Consider the following 12,227-nt stretch of genomic DNA (forward strand, 5'->3'; position numbering starts at 1 on the left):
CGTATTGATCATCAGCTGATGTTGATCTCCGTCTGAATTTTGTTCGCCCTCAACGCTTTCTCGATTTAAATTAAAAACGGCTTACTATTTTCTGCCCCCAATAGTATATTGAGCTATGCTGAATGCAGGATTTTTCAATAAATTCGTTCAAAATTATCCAAAGCGCCTTATTCCAGCTTTTAACAGCTTCCAAAGTAGCGCCAGTATTCGCCAGTAACACAACACAATGAAGGCGACAAATATCACGGAAAAGCGCATTAGAAAGTGCACACGCATACAAAGTTGCATGGCTCATTGGTGGCGCCGCTTAATCGACACCAACTGTTACGGCAATGTCATAAATTTCAACGTGATTATTTACAGCCCGCTTCGACATAGTGTGCGTGCGTGCGTGCGTGTGAGTGAGTGCTGCCCAATGAATGTTCACTCGCTCGATTATTGGCCAACACATGTGTGACCAAAGTGAAGTGAGTCGTTGAAAGCTTTTACGCAAGCATGGGCACGTGACTCACACAATTGCGAACACATATACACACATAGAAACGCAAACTATTTGAAATTGTGTGGTGCAAGTTTTTCCGCACGTTAAAATCCTTTTCAAACAACTATTAGTGTGGCGGAAAAGTATTGAACGAACATTTGGCGAGTAATGCATAACCGGCATTTGCCATACATGTGTGTGTATGTATTTGTGTTGTAGCGTATAGACGGCAACTTTTTATGCCCAACTAAGCGCTATTTGGCGCTACTTCCGGTTCGCTAAGCGCGCAAGCAGCTATATACATGCGAGTATGTGTGCTTGTATTTACCGCTGTGTTAGTGTCTAGTTCGAATTAGTTTGCAGCAGCTTGCTGCACGCAGCTTCTAAATTCATGCATGTGTGGCTGTGTTTCCTACACAAAATGTTGTAAAACGCTTACGCCGACTTTTACTGTTCATTTGCTTGTAGTTGTTGTTGCCGCTTGCCGCTACTAAATACGCCAATATATCGCCACTGATTATCAGCACGTGCCACGTCGCAAACTATGTTGGCAACACAGCTGTAAACGCTGGCGCCGCGGCTGCTGTTGGTCGGGTTAAGTCTAAGCGTAGTGAATGGCCACATTGGCTTGCCACTCTTTTTGTTTTTGTTGTTTTTTTTTTTTTGCGTTCTTTTTGACTCCACCGACTCACCCACTTGGCCTGCCACTTSTAATGCGTTTGCCAACTTTTTGCATTGAAATTGTGGCAACAGCTGCGCCACTGACTTGGTGTGCGTTTGTTTGTGTTGTTGTTGTTTTYRTTTCTATGTGTCACAACAAGTTGCGCACTCAGACGCTGGTCGTCCACTCTTSCCTTCTTCACTTTATTTGCTTTTAGTTGGATTAAATTGCTTGAGTGAACAGTTGATTGGTGCGTCAGTTGGTTTTCTCGTTTCGTTCAACGCCATCAGTTGTCAGCACGATTGTAATCATTATCACAATTGCTTGGATTTCAAGTGACTAGATAGCAGTATTTTTGGAATTTGGAAGCAATATTGGCTAAAGTGTTAACTTGAGTTCACTTTGTGTGGGAATTGAGTTTGGTTTTGTCTGATTTTATTCTACATTAATTTCRTCCTTATTCGTTTAATTGTTGCTACAACTGTCTGAGTTGGTTGAGTTGTAATAATGCGGCTTAGTACAACTCAACCGACTTAAATAATTTAAGTACGCTCGCTTTTTTCCTCTTTTAACTAGTTCGGAAACCAATTTTGCTGYKTTTAATAGTCGTTTTCGAATTCACATGGGTGAATTTCAATTTGATATACCAAATCACGTCCAGTTCTTTCTGGCTTCAACAAGAAATGATATMTCCACTGCTTCAATGTGTAGCTTTTGAAAAAATAGTCATCATAGATTCTAGATACCAATTTTCTAAATTATTTCTCTATCGGCATTGGTATTAAAATCGTTTTATATTTATGTTATCTCTAGCAATATTCGGCATGATATATTTCGTAAGAATACTTGGGCCATCTTTCGTAGTGTATGTCTGCCCAAACTCATCTTGTGTTGTCGTTTTCCTTGCTGGAACTCCTTGTATTAATTGAGAGAGCATTACGAAATTTTTTCATCATATGAGAACTAATTATCTCTGTCATAAAATCTTTATATCCTTTGAGAATATGCATTCCGAACCTAAAGCTTCCAATGTGTCATTGTTTTCCACGCTGGACSTCTTTATATTAATTGAGGGAGAATGATTTGACTTTTCGGTTCATTATGAAGAATTTTTTATATCTGATAATATTTGCCATCSAAAATAGCATAAGATCCATTTAGCCTTCGAGAATATGTCTACCGAACTCACAGCTGCCTCGTGTATTTTAATTTCCCACACCGGACCACAATATACTAATTGACTTTATGAGCATTATCGGTTCATTGCGCACCAGCTTTATCTTTCAATGTGAAATGACTTTTTCTCAAGGACCAAAGCTAATTTAGTTGAGTTTGTTGRCCCTTTTAGTCTAAAACTCTTCGTTTGAATGTGAAGAGCACGTCTTCGTCTTAAAGTTTTTGAGACTTCGAGTACAACTCGATTACGGAAGCTCYTCCCCATCTTATCTTGCATTACGCGCTTGCAAGATCCACTTTTATAGATTCGGTAGTTGGATTACGGCACCYGGACTACCGTGGAAATGAACATATTATTCGCTTACGAGTTCAAAATCCGTATATTCTGCGGTTGGATGCATACCCCATCAGATGAACGCATTTTACTCAACTCTATGGATCTATTATGAAGAATTTCCACACTGCCGTTCGGACTATACATATACGAATGGCAAAAAATATAATTTCTCCTCTTAAGTCAGTATACTGCAAGTTTTTATGCTTCTTCCTATCAGCATTCTTTTTCTTCTATCTCATCCTCTACTTAAAAAAACTGACACTCGACCAACCATTCATCTTTGAAATTTCGTTCGTGCTGCTACACAACGCTGACAAAAAGTACAGCGTTGCCTTACTGGCGAGCTAATGGGACATAAAGCGYAGCTTTGTCATCTTTAGCGATATTCTTTGCGAGTGAAAAGTTTGCAGAGCAGCAGTCAAAGACAACGCTGCGACATTTATTGCAAACTCTGTGTGTGTACTATATGCTGCTTGTAGTCGCGTTGATGGAGCAGGTGTCAAGCGGTCTGCGGGCGACGCAAGTGCACCATTGAAAAATGTCATTTTTCGCACTTACGCCTCACTGCGCACCGCATCACACGCCAGGCGTGGCGTTGAACAAATATATACGTGACACTTGGTAGCGTGATCCGAAGCAAGAGCAGCACAAAGACGCTGCCACTAATATGGCGCTGGGTTGATACGCTTTTTGTTTGACGAGCGCAAATGTCGCAGCACCGCAAAGCAGCTACAGTTTCCAGAGGAATGGCGGAGGATGTTGCCAAACGCGAAACGACGCACAGTGCACAGTGGAAGTGCTTAACAAATTGRCGCATTTGCGCCGCCGCCTGTCGCTCGGCTGCCGGAAATGCTACAGCAAGCTCCCCGCCGATTTCTTGCACTAAGCTGACTAAGAGTGCAAAGTGCAATGCCGAAAGTTGAGTACAAATTTGCAAAAAAACAACAACAAGCGGAAACAAATGCATATTTTTAGCAAAAGCTGGCGCTCTTCGAAAGCAGTCGGTGTTGGTAGTGAGGCAGCTCCTTGTACCTGTCTCTTATACACATCTAGATGTGTATAAGAGACAAGCTCCTTGTATAGCGTAATATAAATCGTGCTGGTAGACAGTTCGTATGTATGTTGCACGAGCCGGGTAGTGTTCCGACTTGATCCGTTGTGCATCGATAACGAGCTAACAGTTTTTTTCCTCTGCTTGTGCTGAAAGCTGGGAGATCAGACAACGGCGTCGGCACTTCAGTTGAAGTTGCATGCGAGATAAAACGTGCGATGGCGCTGAAGTGGTAGTGAATCCACTTTTGAATGAGTAAATAAGCGAAATACGAGCAAATAATGTCGAAAATAAGTGGAATTAAATAAGAAATGGCGCAAATAAAATAAGTTTGCGGAACTTGAACTTCAACTTGCATTATGGATAATGGAGTTGTGATTAAAAAAAAACTACGCAGGAAGGAGCTTGTATTGTTAGCAGTTTCAAAATTATGCACTTTCATAAAATGTATATATATTGAAATAATGAGTGAATTTGAATGTAATAACATTAACGAAATTTTTTAAACCACTTCTGAAATAATTATTATTTTTTATCTCTCGATATTCAAACCCAGTATACTGAATATCCGTCTTGAAATACACTAAYCTAGAAATATTTCCGTAAAAAGCTCCTTTTTATGGTCTCAGTGTCAGCCTGGTCCGTACGTTGGATAGTTGAGTTTAGGAATTTGAAACGATTAGAAAAGGGTTCGAACATGGACATCGACTTAGCTGAGGACAATCTATTAAGCGAACAAATCTACTAACCGCACAGAAAACTAGAAAAACTGGTCTGGTGGCGCCATTGTTCGCTTATGTTAGTTTACACAGTCATACAAAAATTATTCCGAACCACTCTTTTTAGAACGAGTTTAAAAATCTAATTTTATAAAATTTCACTCTTTTTTYGGTCAATTATCTAATTTTCTTGTAATAAAAGAAAGCAAACAATAGCAACTACACGCGTTGAAAGCGAAAATCGTTCAATTATCTGCATTCTATGAAATATCGAGCGCAATCAGCAACAAAGTCCGTTATACATATGTGGTTACCATTAAATAGCTTGCATGGCATCGCATGTCACATTGCACTTAACTCAAGCACGCATGCGCTCTAAGTAAATTGCTTGTCGACCACAAACAGAAAAATAATTTAAAGAAATTKAGTGCAAATTTAATTAAGCCGTTTTGTACAGCTCAAGCGACCACATCCGGTACGAACTAAATGCAGCTGACATGAGCGAGCGCTGTGAAAATGAGTAGCTTCATTGAGTCTATATGGTTGTGTGTGCTAATTGAAAGTCACATACCAGTATTGCACACAATTTTTTCAATTGAAAACGACATGCGATATACTCGTATACATATATGACATATAATTCCAGTTTAACTTCAATCGATTTCAGCTGAGCGATTTCTTTGCGCAAAAGTCAGCAAAAGCTTCTCAAACAGTTTTTCCAATTTTCATTTCATTTCTATACATTTCCATCAACCGCTTTGTTGCATACACGCTATTAGCCGCCACAACAACAAAATCATTATCAAATAACCATAAATAGAGTCGTGTGCCTCAACCACACCGCAAGCAATTAAACTTGACCCAAAGCCAATGTTAATGCGTGTTCGTTTGCACTTTGCATCGCCTGTCGCGATGTGGCTTGCCTAGTAGTGTAGTCTACATGCGCACGCTCGCACCTCTACATAGATTTATACAGCAGATACACGAATATTTGCCGGCAAATAAAACACACATRCATCATTTTGCCATCGCGSCATCACCATATAAAGCCGGTGGGACTGGTTTTATGCGTTGCGATGGCGCGCCGCGTCTGCGTCAACAATGCCACACAAGTTCTAGGTAAATATTATGACTGAGTCACTTTGAGTAATACAAGATATAAGTACAACAAAAATGCATTGTTGGTAGCCGAAGGTTGTGGAGTGCTGAAAGAGTTGGACAAACCGTTTAAAGTTGCACAAACCTTAGTGGCTGTTTGCGCAAACGTTGAGTACTCGGAACGAGACAGTTTCTGAGCTTTTACTCTTGTTTTTCGTAGTTTATATTTTACTCTCTTTTACGTTCTGCATTCGATATTAAATCTTCTCTAGCTCCCCCACTATCATTTTTGGTACTCAATTTCATGGTTTACTTTCAGTAGATCTATGTGATTTACATATCTGCAACTGGATTAATATGCCTACACTGTAGGCCCTACAGCAAGTATGTGGTATATAATTAGAGCGCACAGTGTGTTAACTTATTTTATTGATATTTATATAAACACCCACGTGTTCAAAAATATTGGAATTCAGATTTTCTTTAGATGAATGCCTTCCTCAAAATGTATGCTTATCGATTTAATCAAAATATTTCTAAACCTTCCTAAATAAACGGTATTTTTTTAAACAAGTGCCAACCGAGAAGAAATAAGAAGCATGTAATTTGCTGTTATGGCCAAAAATTTGGAATTATTATCATGATAAAGGTATGTCATTATGTTTTAAAAATGATATCGGGCAAGTGACAGAGAAATATGTCGACAATAACGCGACGAATATTCCCCTACAATGTCCAAAAATAGTCCAGCGATCTTAAATCGCATGAACACGGAACTCACACCACAAATCCACTATGCGAGATAACGCGCTCGCAAAAAGTTTGCTCCAATAAAATTATTGTTTTATTGGCTGTTTGTAGCGCCGATGGAACCAAAGAGTGTCCACAACAAAATACTCCAACTTCGGCACGAAAAAGTCATAACAAGAAAGAAAGAGCAATGACTAATGACTGCAASAATAATTTTTGGCTTAATTTTTGAARAAATATGGAACAATGATTACCTCTAGCAAAAAAGCACGCCAAATACCGGCTTTTTGAGAATGTAACGGTGTCTCAAGAATGGCTTGTGGATGATTATCACTCCAAATGTGATAATTCCACCAAAATTAGGCATCGTCGCTGAGCGAAATTTTCTTGCTTTTCTTGTTCAGAGTCAGTGATCATCTCGTTTTGGGTCTATTCATCGAACGTGAAGATCTTGATGATCGTTCGACTTCAATTCTTGCACGAGTTGGATTTTGTAAGCTYCTTAACCAAAATGCTTTGGCCAAAATCTGCCATAAAGTGAAAGCAGCAAGCTCGTAATTGGCGCATTCTGTGCGGCGTCTTTGAGAATGCGGTGTGAAACCGATCCGGTTGCTCGAATTATCGATTGTGTTAATTAAAGCGTTTTACTATTTTCAACTATATGAAAAAGGTCTTGCCAGTGTCGCCTTACCAGAATAATTTTATTGAAGATACAATTTTCGAGTCTTTACAAATAATATTTTTTACAAAAAGCATTAATTTTTGCCTTTTGAGAGCAATAAAAATTCTTTATTTTTGCCACTCTTAAAATTACTATAAAAAAATGTGTGAGACAACCCACTGTGCCGCTAAATAYTCAATGTATGCTTCAAATAAATGATCCACTTTTATTCATATAAGCACTCTTTTTCTCTCTTTGCATTACTCTTTTCACACTCTTTGGCAGRTCGTTTGTGAGTTACGCTCATTTTAGTTGCCTGCGCGCTTTGACAGTTCACCAAATTAGACAGTTTTTCACTTCTGGTCGCGAACAAATGTGCGATTACCAAGTAATTAACTTGTAATTAGTTATCCGCTTTTCTGGTACGCTTATACTCACATATTATTTGGCTACGTCCACGTGTGACTTTTTTTGACGCATCTAATGTGTGCGCTCAAAGCAAACATACGTGCGACTTGTGTTTACAAAAAAAGAACAGAAAATACTTTGGCTGACGTGTGATTAAACAATTATCTCACCGGCTAGGTGATTTTGTGGTGACTTTGTATATTGTGACGTAGTACGAAGAAAGCAAGTATCAATAAAGTGCTAGAAAAAAACAAGAGTTAGCAGCCAAAACATGTGAGTGTATATACAAATATATGTAATTACTTTTTGTCTGGCAAAACTTTGATTTTTTTATGTTGAAGTATTTCTATTGTGATTTGATTGCCTCTCTAAAGTCTAGACTGAGTAAATGTCTGTAGGTGGACGTATGTGTGTACTCGCATTGCTCTGATTGTGTGGCAGCTTGCTCGCTAGCATCAGTGAACTGTCTGCACACCCACATGCATGTATACATATGTATGTATATTATAAAATAAACATTTCTACATTGTTGCAGTTAGACGGCCTCTTGCTATTGTTTAGAGATCAGTGCCTCTTCTGCAGTACTTCGTTACGTTTCGATTGATTTCTGTGGCAGTCAAGTGAGCCGCGTTCGCGAATTCCTTATGTCCAACCGATCGCTACGCATTCAAATAAATAAAATTGTAGTGGTATAATACAACATTCTTAAACGCTTTTCGAAAYGATAGATTTATCACAAAATTACCGTCGCTGACCTCAGAAAAAGCATTTGATTTTATTAATGCTTTTCTCTTCCGTTATTAAATTGTAAATCTCATTTCTCACTCTGCTAAAAATCGATTGTTCAGTGAAAGTTTTATTGCGCTCTCTTCAGTCACTTATGCGCTCTCTTCAGTCACTTATGCGCTAAATTTGGTGTTAAATAAATTCTTCCACGTTATCAACTGATTGTGAAGTGAATTTCTAGCTATAAACGTGACCTGCTCATCAAAATTCTTACAGATCTGATAATAGTTGTGTATTATAGTGCCAAATATTTAGTTTCAGTATATTGACTGGCGTGCAAAAGGTAATAAAAATTGTTTTTGTTTGTTTAGAATGCCACCGATTGCAGCGTGTGTTGCCAGATTTTTAAATAAAATACCTAACTTTTATCTGACGAAAGATTTTTAATTATTTGCCAACAGTCATTCAACTCATATAGAATGAAACAATATAAGATTTTTTTGAAATATATTTTTCAATATCATTAGACAAGCCACGGAACGATCTATGGATTTTATAATATATATTGATGTTTTTAGCTTGCATGGGAAATTGGAAATGTATCGTTTTTTWTTACATGACAGTAGGCGATAAATCTTAAGATTAGTCGTCGCATTCAAACCTTTAGAATAACTTTTTTTCCAAGAAGAAAAAATCGGGAGTGTGTTAATTAATATTTGGAGCCTAGGCATTCATATATGACTACTTAAAGCTTCTTATGATACTGAAAAGTATGTTGTAGGAARCTTAAATTATAATTTTCATTTTATATAATTAGAAAGAGCCCCTAACTAACCTTAGTGCTAGCCTTATAGAAGTTCTTAAGATGTAAATGGGACTAACAGTATGGCTATTTAGGTGCTCTTTCTACTTATATAGGTTGAAAATTATTAGCGAAGTTTCGTAAAACATTTTCTTCCGTATCATAAGAGGACCCAAAGAAGCATWTTATGTATAATGTATTATATAATATATATGTATTTACGTCTTTAGTTTATTAAAAAGGTTAGGATTTCGTTTTTTTTAATCCTATAGCTGTAGACGATTAATCTTCAGAATATATTGTTTTTAGTGGGTAACAAAGTTTTTTTTAACAAAAAGTTCTCATTTTTATTCCATAGCTGTAGTCAATTAACCTTAAACACACACACACATATCTCATTTCATATCTTTTTCGCTCAAATCTTTAGAAAAACATATTTTTGAAAAAAAAAAAAAAAATTGAACTCAGTATATATTACCAATTGCTTGGGATCTATTTTTCTATTGCTTTATAACTTCCAGAATTCACATACTCTGGCAATACTCTATCAGTCACATTACTCATACTCACGAGATCCAAGCACTCTTTTCTTACGCTCTCGCTCTTTCCCGCACATTCCCGTGCTCATTTATAACCGCTACGCTCTTTCACACTATTTAACACTCTTTGCTGCTCGAAGCGCGCTCATTTATTATATTATTGTTTTTCAAGTGTTATTTATTGAGTTGTTGTTGCTTATAGTTGTGCTGATATGCTTGACTTCCTTGGGCCAAACWGTTAGCAGCATGCTTTTTGTATACCAAGCAGTTTGATTTAAGCAATATCAATTAATGTTTGTATGTCAGACGTGTATATGTGTGTATGTATGTACATATATTTGCTTGTGATATATTGTTCACTGGATGTGGAATAATTTCACTTGAAAAGTGTTCTCAGCAAATAACATTTGTTGTCATTTTGGTGTTTTGTGGTTTTATTCATAAAATTTGTCACCTTTTTGACAAAGCAAGTGCTGTCAACTTATCAGTTTTAATGAAAATGTATGTCAAGATTTGATCGAAATCAAGACTTAAACTTTTAGGTGTTAAAACAATTAATTAAAAAATTTCATAACTGGGCCAAGTCTGTTCCTTTTAAAACTAGTTGCATTTAAAACCAATATTTTCAGCTAGATATACCTWGAAGGAAGTCATAAAATTAAAARAAAAAAATAAAAAAGTATTGTAACTGTTACTAACCAAGACTATTCCGTTTTTATCTGGTTGCATTCAAACCCAATATATCCAGCTTATAACTATTCTTTTTTATTGCTTCTAAGCTGCTTCATTATAGAGAATTTACTAGTATTTCTAACTACCCGCCACTTTAAGGCCACAGCTATGCACGTAATCTTTAGACGGTCRCTCTAAGCTGCCCTAATACTAAGAAAAGCAATTACATTTTTTTATACAATTTTTAATACATTTTTCGCGTTTAATTTGCGCTCTATTCATTGTCTGTGTGGTGTGCGCTTCGGCGCTGCTCATACAGTCAGCTGTTGGCTGACAGTTGGCTTGCTTGGCTATAAACTGTGCGCTCAACATGTAAATCTTTTAGTATTTAAAAAACGTTTGTTGTATYGGAACCTGTCATTACAATAGTGCCGCGTTTTGATGACTTCCATTTGAGCGGTCGTTGCCGACAGAAACGTCAACTTTAGTGCTACTTCTTGGCTTAGTGTTAATTGAATTTTGTGTTTCTGCGCTAAGTGTTTGGCGGCGTGTCTTTTTAGATCTATGCACGCTAAATGAATGAAAATTTAAGAAATTTTGCTGAAAAGATGTGTGCTGAAAGTTTCGAACTGCAAATAGAAAGTGCTTCAGGATATGTGTGTTGAGAAAATTGTGGTTTATTCATGGTAGCATCATAAAAAGGATAAAAATAAAAATTTATAACAAAAAAATTTGCGCTCAAAGTGGAAAAAATTCCCAATTTTAGTTTAAAAACCCGCATTTAAATAGAAAAATCTAAAAATGAAGCGTTTGGAAGAGGAAAAGAAGTATTATAGTGTAAGTTTAATTGTAGATTTTCTAAGCAAAAGTATAGTGGCATTAGTGAAATATGGCTCCATTGTAGCCTAAACGGTAATATATATAAAAAGTTGAGAAAAATTATAACGTTGATGAAATTTTTATTTCATTTTTTAAATATCGTAATTGATATCTTCGAAAATAAAATTTTCGCGTTATTATTGAAATTTCTTTGATGAATAAATTGATATTTTCGAAAATACATTTTTTATTAGTATTATTGAATTTTTTTCTTTTTTCGAAAAAAATTTTTAATAATATTGAAATTTGATTGGGAAAAATAAGATATTTTCGAAAAATATATAATATTATTAAAATTTCTGTGGTGAAAAAAATCCATATTTCGAAAATCAAATTTTCACAGTATTTTTAAAATTTCTTTGGCGAAAAAATTTATAAGAAAATAAATTTTTCATAGTATTATTGAAATTTCTTTGGTGAAAGAACTGAGCATCGCTACAATCTCTGAAGAAATCGATCAGATCGGACTACTATAGCATATAAGTACATAGCTGCCATATATCCTTCCTGCTACAACTCATGTCCTTGTATGAAAAAATTTTTTATTTGACAATATATCTGAACGAAATTTGACACATATAAATACTTAAAGCATCGCTATATAATTTTCTAACTGATAATAAGAAATAAATGGGAAACTATATGGCGGCTTCCCGTAGAAATTAAGAGCGCATACTTGTGGAGRTGTTCGAAGAACTGTCGAAAGAGCCTATTTTTCAGAAAACTAAGCAAAATAATATTAATTTTTATTGAACCACTATACTAGATATGATTATTTCAATACTTATAGAACATGTTTTCAATGCAACGAAAATGGCATGTGAGCCACGTGGAACGAGTTATATGTACATATACATATGTGTAAATATTGTAGATGAAGTTCTTAACATTTTTACATAGAGACAAACACAATATTTTTTTTTTTTATTTTCACACTGTTGGCGCTTTGTGAAATGTGAATCACACGCCTTGCGTCCGGTGATTTGGGCCAGAATGAGTTGAAACCTGTTGCCAGTTACCGCATACAAAGCCAAAAGTGTGTGGCAAATAATGAAACTTACCAATCTACACACACACACACACACCGGCACAACGCGCATAAGCACACAGCACATAAAACTAACCTATTTACTCGCATTTAGAACGCTCGCTTTTAGAACGCTTTCGAGAGGTCTGTCGATAAGCAAACACTTGTRGAGGTCTAACTTAAAAGCAGGTTGTCCTATATACGCATATATAGCAATGAAAATGCTCGTGTGCTCCATAC

At 36.4% G+C, this 12,227-nt stretch overlaps 1 protein-coding gene across 7 annotated transcripts in view; it reads left to right on the forward strand.

The window, feature by feature from the left end:
* Positions 1-12,227, forward strand: part of LOC108971965 (calcium-transporting ATPase type 2C member 1) — a 110,032-nt gene that overhangs the window by 65,728 nt on the left and 32,077 nt on the right. Inside the window, exon 1 of one of the 7 annotated variants that reach the window (XM_018938338.1) lies at positions 7,534-7,615. The exons of 4 other annotated variants lie outside the window; for them this stretch is intronic. Coding sequence is in view for 1 of the 3 variants with exons in the window: in XM_018938336.1 (XP_018793881.1) it covers positions 10,883-10,918 (36 nt within the window). In the remaining 2 variants the exon portion in view is untranslated. Of the gene's footprint in view, positions 1-7,533; positions 7,616-8,276; positions 8,412-10,500; positions 10,919-12,227 lie in introns of those variants that run through there. 2 more of the 7 variants (XM_018938339.1, XM_018938336.1) reach the window with 2 other exon arrangements.

The sequence above is a fragment of the Bactrocera latifrons genome, unplaced genomic scaffold (genome assembly GCF_001853355.1).
Source record: "Bactrocera latifrons isolate USDA-ARS-PBARC rearing strain unplaced genomic scaffold, ASM185335v1 scaffold_37, whole genome shotgun sequence".
Taxonomy (NCBI): domain Eukaryota; kingdom Metazoa; phylum Arthropoda; class Insecta; order Diptera; family Tephritidae; genus Bactrocera; species Bactrocera latifrons.